This window comes from Micromesistius poutassou (genome assembly GCF_964030765.1).
Source record: "Micromesistius poutassou genome assembly, chromosome: 2".
NCBI classification, from domain to species: domain Eukaryota; kingdom Metazoa; phylum Chordata; class Actinopteri; order Gadiformes; family Gadidae; genus Micromesistius; species Micromesistius poutassou.
This window is the reverse complement of record NC_140272.1, coordinates 591,043-614,410: the sequence shown is the minus strand read 5'-3', so window position 1 is coordinate 614,410 and position 23,368 is coordinate 591,043. Positions and strand designations below refer to the sequence as shown.

General features: G+C 49.2%; 1 protein-coding gene across 1 annotated transcript; it reads right to left on the bottom strand.

The window, feature by feature from the left end:
- Positions 1–7,885: 7,885 nt before the first annotated feature.
- ora2 (olfactory receptor class A related 2) lies at positions 7,886–8,860 on the bottom strand (the record flags this gene model as incomplete). The annotated part of the gene is made up of 1 exon (XM_084464404.1): positions 7,886–8,860. One exon carries the CDS (start codon positions 8,858–8,860, stop codon positions 7,886–7,888), a length of 975 nt encoding a protein of 324 aa, XP_084320530.1.
- Positions 8,861–23,368: the final 14,508 nt, after the last annotated feature.

Below are 23,368 nucleotides of genomic sequence, written 5' to 3'. Positions count from 1 at the left end.
GCAGAGATAGGGTGTGGCTTGAGGAATTATGACCAGACAGCTGTTTGGTTGGTACATGCCCAATCGTTGTATGACTCTTACATGTTCTGAACCGTTGCTGTAAAGACACAGATTAAAATCCACGGATATTCACACAGGGTGTTGTACAACCGCACTGCATGTTTGGCAGGTATATAGGCCCACAAGAAGAGACTATTCTAGTGAATGTTTGATCCAATGCTATTTAGAGTGATTTCGTCATCAGGAGGACGGGGTTAGGCGTCTTGCCTGAAGAATGGCTACAGGTAGACTCCCCAACCCTGGGATTCGAACCCGGAACATTTGGCATGGGAACACCATGAGAACTAACTTTCCTGCACCTGATATTATTGATCACTAGTGTTCAAATCAGATGTTGACATTCATGAGAGGAAGCCTAAATATAGTATTGCCTTCAACTAACTTATAAATAAATAAATAAATAAATAAATAACCCAATCCTGTAAAGCCGGATTCAAAACACATGAATGATAAACAGCCCTTCGTGGGTGTTTGTTCGGCTGTGGGCTAGTGCTTAGACCTGCTATAGAATGCGTGACTGTAACTACCAAACTCTAGTCCTTTAAGCCAGTGTTACCCCTGCCCATAGCCGTAAAGCGTACCACCGGAGAGACACACGAAGCCATACTGACGGGAGAACACCAGCTACACCTAGTTTTATTATCCCTGGGCCCCAGGACGAATTCACCCCACCCTTCTCTGCTTTGACGTGGAGATGGAAATGATACGTGTCGGAGGTGAATTCTACAAGGCGGTGTTCAAAGTGGAGGAGAGCGCCCGGGGAAGACCTGCCGCATCTTGTCTACATTCCTCAGAGCGCTCCCCTCACCACCTCATGGAAAATTCCACCGATGTGGCGTTTGGAGACACGGAGAGAGGAGGGAGAGAGGGAGGGCAGGACAGCGGCAAGATACCGAGGTTCATTCATGTTTGGATTGAGTCTATTCATCTGAGAATGTATTTGGTCTACCACATGGCTGCAGCTGAACCTTGGATCCGGCTTTTCTCTCCTGTCTTGGAGTTTTTTTGCAAGCAAATTTTGTTTTGATTGCACTTTTGGCCAAACAAAGGGAAACCTCGCAAATGTTGATCATCCATCGTAACAACCGAAACAAATACTGTACTTGAAATGTACAACATGATGCAACCTCAACTTCGCATCACAGACTGTATATTTCACACATATATTCCTATAATAAAAATAATAATAATATTCCTATATCGTTCACTGATTTTCGGCCACCTGCATTTGAATCGGTCCCTTCATGTTTCACCTGAAGCAGCATGATCTTCTTCTTTCATTATCAAGTTATTCTTGAGCTGTAATGAAACATGAGGCTCCGTGTTTAACTCTTAACCCTGTGCATTAGTGCATCCTGAGCCTGGTCGACCTAGCGAGCGCGGCCATTAAGAGAGATTACAATCAGAGAGGATACACGTTGCATATTAAGAGTTAATAGTATGACACCGACTACAAACCCAGTCATGCTTGAGGCAAAACTCTGGCTTTTAGAGAATGTAACTCTGTAAATGTCATGTAGGCATGGTTGTATGTAGCTCATTAAATTGACTACTTTTAGTATAGGTTTTAGTAAGGATCAGTTTGACTATAGGTTTTAGCATGGAGCAGTTTTAGTATAGGTTTTGGTATCAGTTTTAGTATAGGTTTTGTCATGGACCAGTTTTAGCCTGTGGTCAGAATACAATGCCCAATGTGAATCGTTTCTGTACATTGATGTTTTTTGTGCTTTTATATGCATATATTTCGTATTCCATCTCCACGTAGACACACGCACACACTTCCACAATATCCACTACAGCAAGAACCACAATGGAAATCCTGCTTCTTTCTTTTTTGTTACCCTTGATGCTCTTCTAACTGGTTTCACATCCATGTAATTATACTTTTAAAGTGAATTGTCAAATAAGTGAATAAACTAAAGGGGATCTGAGCCACGGGGAGACCAGCAGATTGGCTTCAGATTGGCTTCATCTTCAAACTGACAATAAGCATCATCTCTCTCTATTTCTAGCTCTCTCTATCATTCTCGCGCTCTCTCTGTCTCTGTTTCTTAGTCTTTCTCTTCCTCTCTCGCTTCATTCCTCTCTCTCTTACTCTCTCCCACTTCTCTCTCTCTCTGTCCCTCTCTCTCTCTTCATGTTTCTCCCACTCTAACTTCCTCTCTATCTGTCTCACTTGCTCTTCTTCCTTATCCCCCTTCTCTTTCGCTCTCTCTCTCTCTCCCCCCCTCTCTCTCTCTCTCTCTCTCACTCTCTCTCTCTCTCTCTCTCTCCCTCTGTAATGAGGGGATAAGCCTTATACTCACAGAGAAATAGAGTCGTGTGTTTTGATACAGTGAATCCATTTACATTTCAACAGTTACTGGAATATAAACCATATAAACCCGTCCCGTTCACATTCACTGGGTGAATTCCTCTAGCCAATTGATTTCTAAGTCTGTTAGGTGTGACGACACCCAGTTGCCAGTAAACACAAACTAGAAAATCATATTTCTGTTTTCACAGCTGTCCTTCGGTTCCTCTTGGATTCACTTGTTGGGAACACTTGTTTACTTGTATAAAACAGAAGAGAAGGAGAAACACGCACACACACACACACACAGAGACACACACACACAGACACGCACACACACACACACACACACACACACACACAGACACACACACACACACATGCACACACACACACACACACTCAGACACACACACACACACACACACTCACACTCACACTCACACTCACACACATACTCAAACACATATACACACACATTCAAGTCTGGGCACAGCAACACATAGCTCAACCTGAGGATGATGCCGTTAGAGCGAGTCGTTTGCCTGGGGCCTCTTGGCCCCCCCTCCCACATGCTCCCTCCACCCTGAGATTAAGTTCCTCAGGGAAGGGCCCTAATCTAGTTATTCAATCTAACCTGCCATGGGTCACGGAGCTACGATAGCTGTATGCAGAAAACACACATAGTAGTGTTAATAGGAACATGTTTCAATTAGGGCTTCCTTTGTGTACGGTTCTCCCCTTCATGTCTCCCTGTGCGGGAGTGTCGCGATGTCCCTGAGCAAGACCCCTAACCCTAACTTCTCCCGACGAGCTGGTGGTAGCATTGCATGGTTGACACCACTGTAAGTGTGAGTGTGTGAATGAATGGATGAATGTCAGGCAATTCTGTAAAGCGCTTTGGGTGGCAACTGGTTAGAAAAGCGCAATATAAATGCAGTCCAATTACACACAATCATGCAACAGTTCAGAAAAAGGCTATAGGAATAATTATTTTGCGAGCGTGCCTTTATATAACTACATTTAAAAGACGAGGGTGGATATGCTGTGTGTTGGTTGCTTCAGGTCCTGGTATCGTGTAGATGGAGGATAAGTCGTGGTTCTCTGAGCACGCTGCAACATTCCAGGCAGGTCTGAACAGGAGAGGAGGTGTTCTGCCACCGACAGAAACTGTTAAACAGGCTATAGCCATGCACGTAGTCTGCAGATCTCCCTCCTAATCTCCGAACTAAGAAAATAAGAACTATTTTGTTTCATTTCACGGGTATTTTATTTGACTTTAAATCGTTTTTTTATTGAAGTGAAACCCAAAACGAGAAAATGTGTGACACAAATTATCTATTTTCCAAAACCGAAAACGGTATACAGAGATCTTACAGGCTGCTTATTAAGCCTGGCATTTCAACTGATTACGACTTCATCATAAACATCACCGGTATTTTTAGATAAATATTCACACATCATGGCTCCCGGTAAACTTTGCCCCTGAATTGCTCAGTGAGAACTATTTCCAACGCAGTGGGCGAAGGGTTTTTATGAGTTTTAAATGTCAGAACCATAGCAGAATAAAAACACTGCCTTCTGCAAGTCTGCTACTCAATTACTTCTACATAACTGCACATAATAGAGTATAATGTGTTCTGGAAGATGTGTACTGGACAGGAGCTTATGCTTGTGGGTGTGTTGGTTTCTGGGCTGTTAAATTCACTAATTATCCAAGTATATTGTAGACTAAGGTGCTACCAAGCTACTTTGTCAGTTTGCTACTCAGTCTGCATGTTAGGCGGTCTGCCATATCATTATAGTTATTCGTTAGTGGATATTGTGAGTGCAACAAGTTGACTCCTCCGAGTGGGAAAGGAGTGGGCTGCGGAGGTACGTGGTTTTCTAAGAAAACAAGCTATATTAGGGTGTAGACTGGTTTCAAACTGAAAAGGGGGCGTGGCCTTGCTCTTTGCTGGTGCATCGCCATTGGTGGATTTCGGGAGGCTCAATTGCTTATACCTGGAGCAGGTAAACAGATTGACATAAATCCCAGCGGAGGAGGCTTGACTGGCCGGATTACTGCGACCTCGGTGCGTCTAAACTGGACGCCAGCTGTACATCGCTGGGGATTTGGTTTCAAGGGGCTGTGCAATTTGACAACACTTTTGGTGTTTTTTTTGTTTTTCTGTTGTTTCTTTGATGTTTTTTACTGTGGACGAGGATTTGGTAGGTGTGTGTTAATGTTAATGATGCTCTGTTTGTTCTGTTGTTTTCCCAGGTGGCTGTGCATTTTGTATCTTTTTGAGATCCAAGAACTACAAGCTTTTCCTCCAGGTGAGTTGGGACTGGGGAAACATTAGGATCACATTTGGCAATTTGTCTAGATTACTCCATAGCTCTAGTTATACAAAAGTTCCTGTTCTTAATGAACGTAAAACAGGGAATGCGTTGAATATGTTGCGGTTAAACCGCTCTATCGATCATATTCATCATTGAGCATCTAGAAAGGGTCAGGATTTCATGTAGGGTTCAGTTACTGCATGTCACTTTCAATGGGTGTCTTTAGAAGAAAGAAGCATGGAAATGCAGGTCCCATCTTGTGCAGGGAGAGGCTCGCTTGGCACACCCTGGCCACACGCGCGCACACACACACACACACACACACACACACACACACATTTTGCGTGCACACTTTTCATCGCATACAGGAGCATACAGACGATTTGTTTATTGTGTGTTTTGCAACAATTCCTGCTGCCTTTCACTCTGCACTCCTCCTGACAGGAACGGAACAAATGACATCACCGAGCACCACCGACCAATCCGGTTCCTCCTCGTCAGTTTTCAAAGTCAGTTTCTAAACTGCTGAATGCTGATTTCCAGCACTGTAATGTATGTCCGTTTCACCCTGTGCTGCTCGTGCTGCGATAGCATTCAACTTCTAGATGGACCGGAATAAAGCTTCCTCTTTCAAGTCTTTTCTAAAGGGCCCTCAGCCTTCCAAGGTTTTTTTTTTTATGTTCAGGTTTTTGTGTTCCTCTGACAGCCAGAGGGAGAGGGAGGCCTTCGTCATTTTTCCCGGAAGATGTGTGGTGGTGGGGTTCAGAAAGTGCCCTTTAAGTCCCTTTACGGCCTGTACAGTATTACAGAGACTTCTCCCCTTCATGGTTCTCAGAGGCTTACTTAAGCGTGTGCCCCCGTACAACTTCTGCTGCTGCTGCTGCTGATGCTGCAAAGGAACCATCCATGCATTCTGTCCTTCATTCCACCGGAGTCTGTCTTGAGCCAATCAGATTTCAGTGGCGTGAAGAACAAGAGGCATGGAATTTGTCGTCCGCATTGGATCGCCGAAAAATCGGGAAACGTTAAAAATAATTTGTACATTTCTTCTGTGTTGTTTTTTTTGGTCATTTTTTTGGGTTTGTTTTATTGATAAAGACATTTTTGCAACAAACACAACAAGTTGACCTGTGTGCCTTGATGTTGCATTATCTGAATGAAACGTTCAGCACAAGCACAATAAAGGGACATCTGTCCACGGCTGTCTCCCCATAAAGACATTCACCAGCGGTTGCACTAATAGGAATTATTTTGACATCTGAGGAAAAAACCCAATTGGGAGTATTTTGGAGCTTTTAGACTGTCACTCACATGACAGATCCCCCCCCCCCCCGCCCCTCTATCCTTCCCCCCCCCCTCCTCCCCGTCCTCCTCTCCGTGCCCTTAGTTGTCATAGGAACAGCAATTACATAACAACCCTTAAATTACCACGACATGTCAGCTCATGCACAACTCTCAAAGTTTGTTTCATGTCGTGGTTTAAAAGACCCCCCCCCACACACACACACACACACACACACACATACTGCTCCCTCTTCCTCAGAATAACCCCAGCCACACAGACACACACACTCACAAACACACACAGACACACACACACTCTCACACGCACACATTCTGCTTGCTCCTCCTCAGAATAACCCCCGCCCCCCTGCCACACAGACCCACACTCTCTCACACACACACACACACACACACACACACACACACACACACATTCTCACAAACACACACACACACACACACTCTGCTCTCTCTTCCTCAGAATAACCCCCGCCCCCCTGCCACACAGACCCACACTCTCTCACACACACACACACACACACACACACACACACACACACACACACACACACACACACACACACACACACACACACACACACACACACACACATTCTCACGAACAGACACACACACACATTCTGCTCCCTCTTCCAAAACCACCACCCCGTTCAAACCCCTACACACCAGCTCCGGTTTGGTGTGTGTGTGTGTGTGTGTGTGTGTGTGTGTGTGTGTGTGTGTGTGTGTGTGTGTGTGTGTGTGTGTGTGTGTGTGTGTGTGTGTCACACCTTTCCGTGTCTAGAATCTAATCCCTGGGTGAATTTAAAATGACGTCTGATTATTTACCGACATTTAGAGAAGAATGGAAATGCAAGACATGTCCACACACACACACACACACTCACACACACACACACACACATGCTGAAAAGGGAAAGTTAATGGAAATCTTTTCATGTGTTTCTCACAAGCATACAAAACAGACATTTCTGGTTCTTCCCCACCAGGTTCAATTCCAGATTCTGCGGTAATTAACCTGCCTCGTGGGACATTTCCCCGATGCCATTCAAAGCCTTAATTATAAGTTAACGGGCAGCAGGAAGACTTTTGACAGCTACATTGAGGCTCAAGACGGTGAATTCTAATGCTTCCAGACGATTAAGAAGGGATAATAATGAACAAACAAAGGGATAATAGGCACAGATTAGGATGTAGATCTTTACAGTATGTATGAGCGAGCTCTGTACGATGCACCATAAAGCATCGTCAGCATGTTAATATACAAAAGAAAATATTCACTGCATTGCAGAGCAGTGAGGCCATAGGTTAGTCACTTGCAGGGCGCGTATGAAGGTACTGGGTTCGATTCCCAAATGCACACAGCCTCATCTGTAGGCATCATTGTGCAAGATGCAGATACTCTACAGATACTACTCCGTATCTACTCCGCAGATACTACTACCCTATGCTACCTAACAAGACTTTGGATGAAAACATCTGCTGATCCAAGGGTGAAATAGGTAACCACTAAGTGCAGATAAAGTGTCCAAAAACACAATAGTGAAGAGTAGTTTTTTGAATGATGTGAAAAAAAATGTATGCATGCATGAATGTCAAAATGCAATTCATGCTATGATCAGTATCAGCCGACATAAAGATAGGCTAGAGGATAGAGACAGTTCCCACTCCCTTTGTTTGGACATGATGGTCTAAGTAGATCATAAAAAACAATGGTGGACAATCTCAGCAATCGTAAGGTTATAAGACGACGAGTACCGCAATGTACAGGACACTAATCAGCTGGTTAGGGGTGAGGGTCTCAAGCTCAAGGACGCATAAACCCTACGGGCAGACGGTGGACATCAGGGGGGATCCAACCCGGAACCCTAACGACTAGCCCGCCCCTTCACGCGGCACCCACTAGGAGTCACACTGTGGACGCCGCCTGCCGCACCTCAGCCCCCTCAGCACCTTCCTGTTGGTGGCGATGACGACCACAGGGCTGAGGGCGGCGTACAGCGAGGAGAAGAAGATCCGCAGGTCCGACACCAGCGAGGAGCCCATGGTGCGCCTCACCGTCAGCGTGTGCACCCACAGCCCGTTGTCCACGCCGTACAGCACCACGTACAGCGTCACCAGCGCCACCACCGCCTTGGCCGCTCGCCGCTCCGCCCCCTCTCGTCCGCCGCCTCCTCCTCCTCCTCCTCCTCCTCCTCCGCCCCCGCCGGCCCCCCCAGAGCGGAGCCCCTGCGGCCGCCGGCTGTGCCTGTAGAGGAAGACCAGGATGACGAGGCTGGCCGTCGCCATGAGGCTCATGGGCACCACGTCTCGAGCCACCTGCACCGCGCCGTTGGCCTCCTTGGAGAGCCGCGTGGGGAAGCGGACCACGCAGAACTGCACGTTGATGGCGTTGCTGCCCAGGCTGGAGCCGTTCCCCGCGCCGAAGGAGAAGAGCACCGCGGCCGAGCTCATGCAGGCGTTGCCCACCCACAGCGCCAGGAAGACGGCCGCCATGTGGCGGGCGGCCAGGCCTCGCGCCGCCGCCCACCGCGAGCCCGGCGGCGCGATGCTGAGGCACTGGTAGGCGCTGAGCAAGAAGGTGAGCCAGATGGAGAGGGAGCGCGCCGTGCGGTACACGAAGATCACCGACTTGCAGCCCGCGTCGCCGAAGACGGCGGCCAGGCGGAAGGAGGCCAGGGTCTCCAGCAGGCAGCGGACCCCCACCACCAGCAGGTTGACGGAGGCCAGGTGCAGCAGGATGGTGTCGGCCGGGAGGAGGCGGCGCTCCTGGTGCACGGCCAGCAGGAAGGCCCCGATCACTAACAGGTTCCCGGGCACGCCCACCACCGTCAGGGTCATGTAGAGCACGGCACGGATCAGCTCCTCTGAGGGCATCGCTGCCGGGTAGCGGATCACCGGGAGAGCGGGAGGGGGGGGGGTTAGACGTCGGCAGCATGTTCATTCGTCTGGTGATTATCATTAGGATGATCATAAGAATTTATTTATCTAGCACTTTTCTAGTCACCCCCAAGGACACGTTAAATGGAAGTAGAAAACAAGAGAAAAGATAAAACACTTAACATTAAAACATTTATTTTATTTCCTCTTATAACATTCTGTTTTGGAAGGATAAAGCTCCATTCCGGGGGGAGTCGTCTGTAAAAAAGGGCATTTCAATACCGGTTGTAACGTGTATACCCTTGTATGACAAATCATCTTGAACTTTATCATGGAAAAATTATTCAGTTAGGACTCAAGTGCTGGTGGCCACACACACACAGGTCAGGATTACAGCTCTGAGGCCGTCTTACCTCGAAAGGAACCGAGCGGAGAGTGGAGGCGTCCTGAAGTGTGAAGTGGACTCGAGTCCTTGAGCATCTCCTAGCTCTCCTCCTCCTCCTCCTCCTCCTCCTTCTCAAAAGCCACTCTGTCGGCTGGAACATCTTATACCGGCGGACAGGTGACTATTGCTGGATCTATTCTTCACAGTTCATTGACTGCAGACATCTTGTCCCCGGGCCTCCAATTATGTAAGATCAATGCAGATGACTGCCTCCGTCCTCCCGGGCTGCCGCTGCACACGGACGTCAAATACTGAACCGCTGGAAAAACAAAGTCATCCAAGACTCGTTTACTAGACATATCTATTCCACTATTGGCTCAAAGAAACCCTGCAGTCTTAATGGCAGTTCTTTATCTGACGGCTGCAGAATAAGAGAAGAAAATTGAAATGTCATAGATATGGGTGGGAAAGTATGTTTTAACATTATATACACACACACACACACATATATATATAATGTTAAATGAATAGTTCTTCAACATCCACCCCCCCCCCCCCCCCACACACACACACACACACACACTCATGGGTTCACACAGGTCACACAGGTCATATATTCACTATCTACCGACATACATACACACACAAGCACACAATCAAAATACATATAAAGTAAATAGGCTATGGCTGCAACACCACAGTGCACGCACACACACACACACACACACACACACACACACACACACACACACACACACACACACACACACACACACACACACACACACACACACACACACACACTATAATTTACAGTATTATAGACTGAGGGAGCATGGTAGCTCCACAGTGCTCTCCTATGGCCACTGATGGAATAAGACCATCCTCACTCTTTTATCCAATTGAATACGATTGTTGACATCAGCTCTATTGTGTAAAATATATGAATGTATGGTTTTGGAGGCATACACCCAGAAAAACAAATGACAGAGAAAAACAACAAGGGGAAGGGAGGTCTGGTGGTGAGTGATGAACACAAGCTGAACGACGGCGACACCCGCCTGGGACGGGATAATGAACACACGTCTCACCTCTCATTAGTGCCTAATGAGACTTAATGCCCCCGCTGGACTTCAAAGCAACACAACTATTACTCGTATAATACAAATGGAGATGTTAATGAATTACGTAACACGCTCCTTGGATCGCATAATGACTGCATTTATTAACGTTTTATTTTTATTTTTTATTATTTACATTTGATCAAGAACTAGCCTTCAAATTAAAATCGGGTCTATCACAGTGTTTTGATCTAGGGGAGGGTAATTAGCTACAGTGAAGTCCAAGCTATGTGGGACATCTGTTTTTAGATCCACCCAACACATTTGCATGTATGTATGTGTATCTTTGAGTATTGAATATGGGAATTTTGTGGGGATTATGAGCTCTGTTTGAAACATTTATATATTTTTCCTAGCCTTTTTGATAAAGAATATTTCTAAATAATAATCAGTAGGCCTATAATCTTTTTTTATATACATAAACACGTCATGCATGCAGCTCTATTTGCTAACATATCAAGAGGACATTTGAAGAGATGTTGTGAAGATTGGTGACATGGATGTGACCAAACAAAGCATACATTAAATAAATAATAATAAACAACGCTATAAATAATGTTATTTGTATGTGCCTGAAACAAAAGGGTAGCTTTTCAGTTCACATGCAATCCTCAACACATCCTTTGGTTAGATAAAATGTTGTGTTGCCGCAGTGACCTTTACGTCACCTAATTGCCCCGGTGGATTTCCCTGTGATCGGCAAATTAATTAAGACTGAAGAATATATTCTAGCGATAAAATAACAACAACAGGAACATTAATGGAATCACACATCAAATCATGTGTGAAATATGGCGTCTGGGGAAATGCGATGACTATTAGGACGGCTATAAAGTGTGTTGTGCGCGCCTGCAGTCCCTGGTGGTGACGAGCAAACCTGTTTGAACTCGCCGTTTTAATTGGAGCTCCCGCAAACGTGTGTAACAAACAACCCTGGAAACAACGTGCTTAATAACGCTATGATGGTGCAGTTCCAAGGGCACCCTCAGGGGACATGCAACACGACTCTCAAGTTCACTCTTGCTTTTAAAGACGCACAATTGGGAAAAACAATACACACAGATGATGTACATGACTGAAAGGCGAGCAAAATAGCTAGCTGGCAAAATGCTAGCAAAAAGGATGCTATAGATATGGATAGATGGGAGTGCATGTAGTAGTAAATCATTCATATTTGTCTTCTTTTCCTTGAGCCCTCAATTATAACAATGTCATGTCTTTTATATGTTTAATGGTCCTGCTCCTTTGGGACTTTTACTGGTTAGGTCCTGAAGGGCATGCAGAGCCAACTCACCATCAAGCTAGCAAAGCAATCACCACTTATATAGACTCTTTACCTCTGTTGCCCTTGGGTGACTTTAGTCTCATCTATATTAATATACATTACAAAAACCTGCTAAAACATATTTTTTTAGCAATATTAAATATGGAAATCCAACATAGCAGCCCCACCCGACCATCCACCGAAACCACCACCACCACCACCCTCCATCCACTAACACCACCACCACCCTCCATCCACTAACACCACCACCACCCGACCATCCACTAACACCACCACCACCACCCTCCATCCACTAACACCACCACCACCCTCCATCCACTAACACCACCACCACCCTCCATCCACTAACACCACCACCACCACCCATCCACTAACACCACCACCACCCTCCATCCACTAACACCACCACCACCCCCCATCCACTAACACCACCACCACCCTCCATCCACTAACACCACCCTCCATCCACCACCACCACCCTCCATCCACTAACACCACCACCACCCTCCATCCACTAACACCACCACCACCCTCCATCCACTAACACCACCACCACCCTCCATCCACTAACACCACCACCACCACCCTCCATCCACTAACACCACCACCACCCCCCATCCACTAACACCACCACCACCCTCCATCCACTAACACCACCACCACCCTCCATCCACTAACACCACCACCACCCTCCATCCACTAACACCACCACCCTCCATCCACTAACACCACCACCCTCCATCCACTAACACCACCACCACCCTCCATCCACTAACACCACCACCACCCTCCATCCACTAACACCACCACCACCCCCCATCCACTAACACCACCACCACCCTCCATCCACTAACACCACCACCACCCTCCATCCACTAACACCACCACCACCACCCTCCATCCACTAACACCACCACCACCCTCCATCCACTAACACCACCACCACCCCCCATCCACTAACACCACCACCACCACCCTCCATCCACTAACACCACCACCACCCTCCATCCACTAACACCACCACCACCACCCTCCATCCACTAACACCACCACCACCCTCCATCCACTAACACCACCACCACCCCCCATCCACTAACACCACCACCACCCTCCATCCACTAACACCACCACCACCCTCCATCCACTAACACCACCACCACCCGACCATCCACTAACCCCACCACCACCACCCTCCATCCACTAACCCCACCACCACCACCCTCCATCCACTAACACCACCACCACCACCCTCCATCCACTAACACCACCACCACCCTCCATCCACTAACACCACCACCACCACCCTCCATCCACTAACACCACCACCACCCTCCATCCACTAACACCACCACCACCCTCCATCCACTAACACCACCACCACCCTCCATCCACTAACACCACCACCACCCTCCATCCACTAACACCACCACCACCCTCCATCCACTAACACCACCACCACCCTCCATCCACTAACACCACCACCACCCTCCATCCACTGACACCACCACCACCCTCCATCCACTAACACCACCACCACCCTCCATCCACTAACACCACCACCACCCGACCATCCACTAACACCACCACCACCACCCTCCATCCACTAACACCACCACCACCACCCTCCATCCACTAACACCACCACCACCACCCTCCATCCACTAACACCACCACCACCCTCCATCCACTAACACCACCACCACCCTCCATCCACTAACACCACCACCACCACCCTCCATCCACTAACACCACCACCACCCTCCATCCACTAACACCACCACCACCACCCTCCATCCACTAACACCACCACCACCCTCCATCCACTAACACCACCACCACCCTCCATCCACTGACACCACCACCACCCTCCATCCACTAACACCACCACCACCCTCCATCCACTAACACCACCACCACCCTCCATCCACTAACACCACCACCACCCTCCATCCACTGACACCACCACCACCCTCCATCCACTAACACCACCACCACCACCCTCCATCCACTAACACCACCACCACCACCCTCCATCCACTAACACCACCACCACCCTCCATCCACTAACACCACCACCACCCTCCATCCACTAACACCACCACCACCACCCTCCATCCACTAACACCACCACCACCCTCCATCCACTAACACCACCACCACCCTCCATCCACTAACACCACCACCACCCTCCATCCACTAACACCACCACCACCCTCCATCCACTAACACCACCACCACCCTCCATCCACTAACACCACCACCACCACCCTCCATCCACTAACACCACCACCACCCTCCATCCACTAACACCACCACCACCCGACCATCCACTAACACCACCACCACCACCCTCCATCCACTAACACCACCACCACCACCCTCCATCCACTAACACCACCACCACCCTCCATCCACTAACACCACCACCACCCTCCATCCACTAACACCACCACCACCCTCCATCCACTAACACCACCACCACCCTCCATCCACTAACACCACCACCACCACCCTCCATCCACTAACACCACCACCACCCGACCATCCACTAACACCACCACCACCCTCCATCCACTAACACCACCACCACCCTCCATCCACTAACACCACCACCACCCGACCATCCACTAACACCACCACCACCCTCCATCCACTAACACCACCACCACCACCCTCCATCCACCACCACCACCCTCCATCCACTAACACCACCACCACCACCCTCCATCCACTAACACCACCACCACCACCCCCCATCCACTAACACCACCACCACCCATCCACTAACACCACCACCACCCTCCATCCACTAACACCACCACCCTCCATCCACTAACACCACCACCACCCTCCATCCACTAACACCACCACCACCACCCTCCATCCACTAACACCACCACCACCCTCCATCCACTAACACCACCACCACCATCCACTAACACCACCACCACCCTCCATCCACTAACACCACCACCACCACCCTCCATCCACTAACACCACCACCACCACCCTCCATCCACCACCACCACCCCCCATCCACTAACACCACCACCACCCTCCATCCACTAACACCACCACCACCCCCCATCCACTAACACCACCACCACCCTCCATCCACTAACACCACCACCACCCTCCATCCACTAACACCACCACCACCACCCTCCATCCACTAACACCACCACCACCCTCCATCCACTAACACCACCACCACCCTCCATCCACTAACACCACCACCACTCTCCATCCACTAACACCACCACCACCCTCCATCCACTAACACCACCACCACCCCCCATCCACTAACACCACCACCACCCGACCATCCACTAACACCACCACCACCCTCCATCCACTAACACCACCACCACCACCCTCCATCCACTAACACCACCCTCCATCCACTAACACCACCACCACCCTCCATCCACTAACACCACCCTCCATCCACTAACACCACCACCACCCTCCATCCACTAACACCACCCTCCATCCACTAACACCACCACCACCACCCTCCATCCACTAACACCACCCTCCATCCACTAACACCACCACCACCACCCTCCATCCACTAACACCACCACCACCCTCCATCCACTAACACCACCACCACCCTCCATCCACTGACACCACCCTCCATCCACTAACACCACCACCACCCTCCATCCACTAACACCACCCTCCATCCACTAACACCACCACCACCACCCTCCATCCACTAACACCACCACCACCACCCTCCATCCACTAACACCACCACCACCCCCCATCCACTAACACCACCACCACCCCCCATCCACTAACACCACCACCACCACCCTCCATCCACCACCACCACCCTCCATCCACTAACACCACCACCACCACCCTCCATCCACTAACACCACCACCACCCCCCATCCACTAACACCACCACCACCCTCCATCCACTAACACCACCACCCCCCTCCATCCACTAACACCACCACCACCACCCTCCATCCACTAACACCACCACCACCCTCCATCCACTAACACCACCACCCCCCCCCCATCCACTAACACCACCACCACCACCCTCCATCCACTAACACCACCACCACCACCCTCCATCCACTAACACCACCACCACCCTCCATCCACTAACACCACCACCACCCCCCATCCACTAACACCACCACCACCCCCCATCCACTAACACCACCACCCTCCATCCACTAACACCACCACCCCCCCCCCATCCACTAACACCACCACCACCCTCCATCCACTAACACCACCACCACCACCCTCCATCCACTAACACCACCCTCCATCCACTAACACCACCACCACCCCCCATCCACTAACACCACCACCACCCTCCATCCACTAACACCACCACCACCACCCTCCATCCACTAACACCACCACCACCCTCCATCCACTAACACCACCACCACCACCCCCCATCCACTAACACCAACACCACCACCCTCCATCCACTAACACCACCACCACCCTCCATCCACTAACACCACCACCACCCTCCATCCACTAACACCACCACCACCCGACCATCCACTAACACCACCACCACCCTCCATCCACTAACACCACCACCACCACCCTCCATCCACTAACACCACCACCACCCCCCATCCACTAACACCACCACCACCACCCATCCACTAACACCACCACCACCCTCCATCCACTAACACCACCACCACCACCCTCCATCCACTAACACCACCACCACCACCCTCCATCCACTAACACCACCACCACCCTCCATCCACTAACACCACCACCACCCCCCATCCACTAACACCACCACCACCCTCCATCCACTAACACCACCACCACCCTCCATCCACTAACACCACCACCCTCCATCCACTAACACCACCACCACCACCCTCCATCCACTAACACCACCACCACCCCCCATCCACTAACACCACCACCACCCTCCATCCACTAACACCACCACCACCACCCTCCATCCACTAACACCACCACCACCACCCTCCATCCACTAACACCACCACCACCCTCCATCCACTAACACCACCACCACCACCCTCCATCCACTAACACCACCACCACCACCCTCCATCCACTAACACCACCACCACCCTCCATCCACTAACACCACCACCACCACCCTCCATCCACTAACACCACCACCACCCTCCATCCACTAACACCACCACCACCACCCTCCATCCACTAACACCACCACCACCACCCTCCATCCACTAACACCACCACCACCACCCTCCATCCACCACCACCACCCTCCATCCACTAACACCACCACCACCCCCCATCCACTAACACCACCACCACCCTCCATCCACTAACACCACCACCACCACCCTCCATCCACTAACACCACCACCACCACCCTCCATCCACTAACACCACCACCACCACCCTCCATCCACTAACACCACCACCACCCTCCATCCACTAACACCACCACCACCCTCCATCCACTAACACCACCCTCCATCCACCACCACCACCCTCCATCCACTACCACCACCACCACCACCCTCCATCCACTAACACCACCACCACCCTCCATCCACTGACACCACCACCACCCTCCATCCACTAACACCACCACCACCACCCTCCATCCACTAACACCACCACCACCCTCCATCCACTAACACCACCACCACCACCCTCCATCCACTAACACCACCACCACCCTCCATCCACTAACACCACCACCACCACCCTCCATCCACCACCACCACCCTCCATCCACTAACACCACCACCACCCCCCATCCACTAACACCACCACCACCCTCCATCCACTAACACCACCACCACCACCCTCCATCCACTAACACCACCACCACCACCCTCCATCCACTGACACCACCACCACCACCCTCCATCCACTAACACCACCACCACCACCCTCCATCCACTAACACCACCACCACCACCCTCCATCCACTAACACCACCACCACCCTCCATCCACTAACACCACCACCACCACCACCCCCCATCCACTAACACCACCCTCCATCCACTAACACCACCACCACCCCCCATCCACTAACACCACCACCACCCTCCATCCACTAACACCACCACCACCACCACCCTCCATCCACTAACACCACCACCACCCGACCATCCACTAACACCACCACCACCCTCCATCCACTAACACCACCACCACCCTCCATCCACTAACACCACCACCACCCTCCATCCACCACCACCACCCTCCATCCACTAACACCACTTAAAGCTAGGGTAGGCAAATTGCTTAGATTCTCTTTACATCCCGACATTAATCAATAAATAAAATGCTCAGAAGAAATATCTATATCTGGGTATCAGTGGCTGACGCAGACCTGTAACACGCCTGTCCAATCACGTCATTGGATGGCGGACCTATGCTAAAGTAGCAAGCAATTCATGTCTGTTGCGGGGCTGAAGGGAGGCGCTAAAGGGGAAGGTGTTTTTTTTTTTTTTCAGTTGGGTACATAAAAATCTGGCCTGCTCTGGCTGGCCTAACCCTGACCGACCACACCACGGAGGGTTCCACCTAACCCCAACCTAACGCTAACCTAACCCTGGGCCTGACTCTGACCCTAAGCCTGATCCTGACCCTAACCCCAAATGGCATACCCTAGCTTTAATGGCCTAATTCAATTTCCACAAGACAAGCCATCATTAATCCAGAAAAGTGATATGTGATGCCCTTCTGTCTATGGAATCGGAATAAGCTCAACTCCAAGAAGGCAAGGTAAGACTAATTTATCACCAACGGGCACATCAAGTGATGTTGTCTGTTCAAAACAAATCATTCAGCCCAGCCATATATACTTTGTGATCTACACAAAACACACGTGTAATGCTAAATATATAATTATGAACGTTTCAGTTGTCCAGCTACCTTAAACACATCAATAGAAAGCTGTTGAACTTGAGGAAGAGACTAGTGAGCGAGAGTTTGGCCCTGATCGGGTGTAACTGCTCCGTAACTCATTCATAATGCATCCCTGTTTCATTTCGGCATGCATCTCATTCACTGATCTCTCCTGGTGCCGCTCTCCAGCTCCGTTCTACTCGAGAGCGCCGCTGCACCGTGCTGTTCAAGTCAAGGTCATTGCCAGTTCTCTGCACTGAGGGAGCAAACATCTACTCATACAAATGATGTGTGTTGTTTTCATGAGGTGGGGAATAAGGCCCTACGATCTGTGGCTAATCACAAAGAACCTTGTGTCAAGGTGAAAACATACAATCTGTAGAAGATAAATATCATTATCTCTTAGCTGCAAGTGGCCCAAACCATTTATTTGTTATCTGTTACGCCCCCATTCTAGGGGCCTAGGACGCAACATGAAAAACACGCCTCTTCCCCAACTCCCAAGTAGCCACTAGCACACGTGTTGTTCCTTTTTAAATGATTACAGGATTTATTCACACAAACAATTATCAAAGTAACTAAAGTAGGCTTCAGGGTGGACCCAGGCCAAAATAACAAACAAAACGTCCCTATCTGAAACAAAAGACTCTAACCTAAGAAAACAAATGACAATTAAATCAGCTCCCTTTCTAATGAAAACAGGAGGAAACAATACAAACTGAAATGGCAGTCCACCCCTACTATTTGAACAGAAACTTCTAAACTAAAATACAGGACATAAAAACACATGTGGCTTGTTGGGAGAGGAGGATGGAAGTGCTGGCTTCCACGGTGGCCATCTTGACTCCTTTTATTCTTGCCTTGGCCAATCACCGTCCCCGACCGAAACGAGTGGACCAATCCCCACCCGGGAATGGCACATTCCTATTTACATAGAAGATTGACAGAAAACACAAAGCCACACACACACAAACACAGAATACAAAAACTACGACCACAGTCGTAACACCCACACACACAAGAATTAAACCCTCCCCTAAATGTTTTAATTCTCATGGTTCTGAGGAACACCGAGATAATGCGTCTGCTATTATATTCTCAGTACCTTTTTTGTGTTGAATCTGCAGGTTGAAGTCCTGCAGAAGGAGAGACCAGCGCATGAGCCGCTGGTTGGAGTTGCGCATGTTTGCAAGGAATGTTAGTGGGTTGTGGTCTGTATATACAAGAACAGGCTGTGAACTCGACCCCGTATACACTTCAAAATATTGTAAGGCTAGTAGGAGAGCAAGAGCTTCCTTCTCAATAGTACTGTAATTAAGCTGGTGCTTATTGAACTTCCTAGAGAAGTAGCAAACAGGGTGGTCTATAGCCTGCTCATCCTCTTGTAAGAGTACAGCACCTGCGCCGCATGCGCTGGCGTCAACTTCTAATTTAAAGGGACGTGCAAAGCAGGGCGCAGCGAGGACAGGTGCGCTACATAGTAACGCCTTGGCCGATTCGAAGGCAGCCTGACAAGCGGGGGACCACACAAAGTTTTTCAACAGACTTACAAGAAATTTCTACAAAACCCACGATAATAACCACACATACCAAGAAAACGGCGCAGCGCTTTCTTGGACTGTGGAGGCGGGAAATCAATGATAGTTTGCACTTTTTCAGCCAATGGACGCACCTGTCCCTGACCAACCTGCTTACCCAGATAGGTAACGGTGGCCTTGCCAAACTCACATTTTGCGAGATTAAGCGTGAGGGAGGCCTCACGAAGACGCCTGAAAATGAGGGACAGTGTGTTAAGATGATCGGACCAGGTGGAGGAGTAGGCAACTACATCATCGAGATATGCCTCACAATTTTCAACACCAGACAACACGAGATGCATCAACCGTTGGAAAGTAGCGGGAGCATTACGCAGCCCGAATGACATAACAGTGTATTGTAGGAAAGTGTCGGGTGTGACAAAAGCTGATATTTCGGACGCACAGTGTGTTAGAGGAACTTGCCAATAACCTTTTAACAGGTCCAGCTTTGTCACGTACTGGGCGAAGCCTACACGGTCTATACAATCCTCCATCCTAGGGAGCGGAAAAGAGTCAGGTTTTGTGACTGAATTTACCTTTCGATAGTCATTACAGAAACGAGGGGTGCTGTCGGGTTTCGGTACCAAAACACAGGGTGAGCTCCACGCACTTGTACTGGGAACAGCTAAACCATGCTCGACCAGATAATTCACCTCCTGCTGCATCAGGGCCCTTTTTGTCGGATTAACTCTGTACGCATGCTGTTTTATTGGTTTGTGGCTCCCCACGTCAACATCATGGTAAAGGACAGAAGTTTGACTGGGATGATCAGAAAACAGCAACAAGTTGTCCTCAATCAACTCGGTAATATCTGCACGGGCTGAGGCAGACAGATGAGACAAAAAATTCTCCAACTCACCCAGAACCTCTGAATTTCTCAAACGAGCGGCCGGCATCAATCCACTTTTCTCGGCCAGACCATCATCAGCAAGATTGTACTGAGTAGGAACAATGGACACAGACATCACAGGTGCAGCAGGAGTCTGTGGGAGATCACTCATTCGGGAAAAATAGCGCTTTAGCATGTTTATATGGCACACTCTGGATTTCCTTTTCCGATCGGGAGTATGGACAACATAATCTGTGTCACTTATTTTTCTGTCCACCGTGTATGGACCAGAAAACCGAGACTGTAAGCTTGATCCAGCTAACGGAAGCAGCACCAGAACTTTATCACCAGGGCTAAATACACGGAGTACCGACTTTGCGTCGTAACAACGCTTAATTTTCACTTGACTCTGTGCCAAGTTCTCACGAGCTAACTGACATACATCGTGGAGACGCTTACGAAAAGAACTAACGTAATCCAGCAGATTATGCTCCGTTCTTGGTGACTCTGACAGCCACTTTTCTTTAAGGAGCCGAAGAGGACCACGCACAGTATGGCCAAACACCAGATCACAAGGACTGAAACCTAACGATTCCTGCGGAGTTTCTCGCACGGCAAACAACAGCAGAGGGAGGCCTTCATCCCACTCTCGATTAGACTCAAGGCAGTATTTGCGCATCATGGATTTCAAGGTCTGATGAAACCTTTCAAGTGCGCTTTGGGACTCTGGATGGTAAGGACTTGATGTAACATGTTTAATTTTAAGTTCTTTCATTACTTGTGCGAAGAGTTTGGACATGAAGTTTGTGCCTTGATCACTCTGAACGGTTTTAGCTAAGCCAAAAGTAGAAAAGAACTTAGTGAGGGCTTTCACAACTGGTTTGGTTCGGAGAGTGCGCAGCGGGATGGCCTCAGGGTACCGCGTCGCAGCGCACATCACTGTCAAAATGTATTGGTGTCCTGATTTCGTTTTGGGCAACGGACCTACACAATCTATCAACACACGTTCAAACGGCTCCCCGAGCACCGGGATCGGATGCAGAGGGGCCGGAGGGACAGGTTTATTTGGCTTTCCGACCATTTGGCATGTATGACAGGTGCGGCAATACTTTGTCACGTCAGTTTTTAATCCGGGCCAAAAGAAATTGCGCAACACACGATGGTAGGTCTTTTTAATACCAAGGTGGCCAGCTAATGCAGAGTCATGTGCAAGACTCAAAACACGACTCCAGTGCGTGTCTCACTGGAGTCGGGACTCCACCGTCTCATCAAAACACCGTCATCCAGAAAATACACACAATTTCCGTCTTCCTCGGCGGCTACTGCAGAGGACAGACACAATGTTAAAGACAGATCTTTTTTCTGAGCGTTAATTAACATTTCACGTGTTACATTTAAACTCAGATCTGGATCAGCAAGAAATAGCTCATACTAGTAAGTATGAATGAGTGATAGGCGGCGGTATCGCGAAGAATAGTTACAGCGACTTCATCAGATTTCTCAGTTACAGACACAAACCCAGCTGAAACAAACGGCTTGAAACGAAGGTCAATGTCATCATGTACCTCTGAGCTAGGTAACGGCTCAGGACGCTTTTCAGGCGGGGACGCAGTGTTAATGAAACCCACGCCTACCGGAGGTTTAGCATTTTTCTGTTGTCCTTTCCGTCTAAGAACAGGACAAAGAGCAATCAAATGGCCTGGCTCATGGCAGTAAAAACACTCACGGCTCTCACCCGCCGCTGGTAATGTGCTTTTACGAGACAACTTTGGCGACCGGTTTTTGCGCTCAGGCAAAACACGAGGTGATGGCACAGAAAAGACACTCTTGTGAGTTAGAATGAATTCATCAGCTAGCACCGCTGCTTTTGCTACTGATGTTTCCTTTTGTTCATTCAAATAAACAACAATTCTTTCTGGCAAACACTTTTTGAATTCTTCTACCAGTATGAGCTCTCTCATTTCCGCCATGGATTTTACGTTACACGCTTGGCACCACTTATCGAACAACACACTCTTGTCGCGCACAAACTCCACATAGGTCTGGTTAGCAGCTTTTTCGCTATTTCTGAATTTTTGCCTGTAGGCTTCGGGGACCAGCTCGTAGGCCTGCAACACAGTCTTTTTCAGGATGTTATAATCAAGACTATCCTCAATTGACAGACTGGCACAGACTTCCTGAGCTTTTCCTCTTTAGGCCAACTTAGGGCGGCAGCTATACGCTCAAAAGCGCTGAAATAAGAGTCGACCTCGGACTCACGAAACAGAGGGACTAGTGCAATGTGTTTACTGATATCAAAAGTAGGAGCAGAAACAGAGCCGTGGCCAAAAGGAAACACCGGGGTGGAGGCTACAGGGGCTTCTCTTTCGAGCTCAAGAGCTCTTATCCGCAGATGCATTGCCTGCACCTCAAGCTGCTTATTTTTGGTTTCAACCTCCT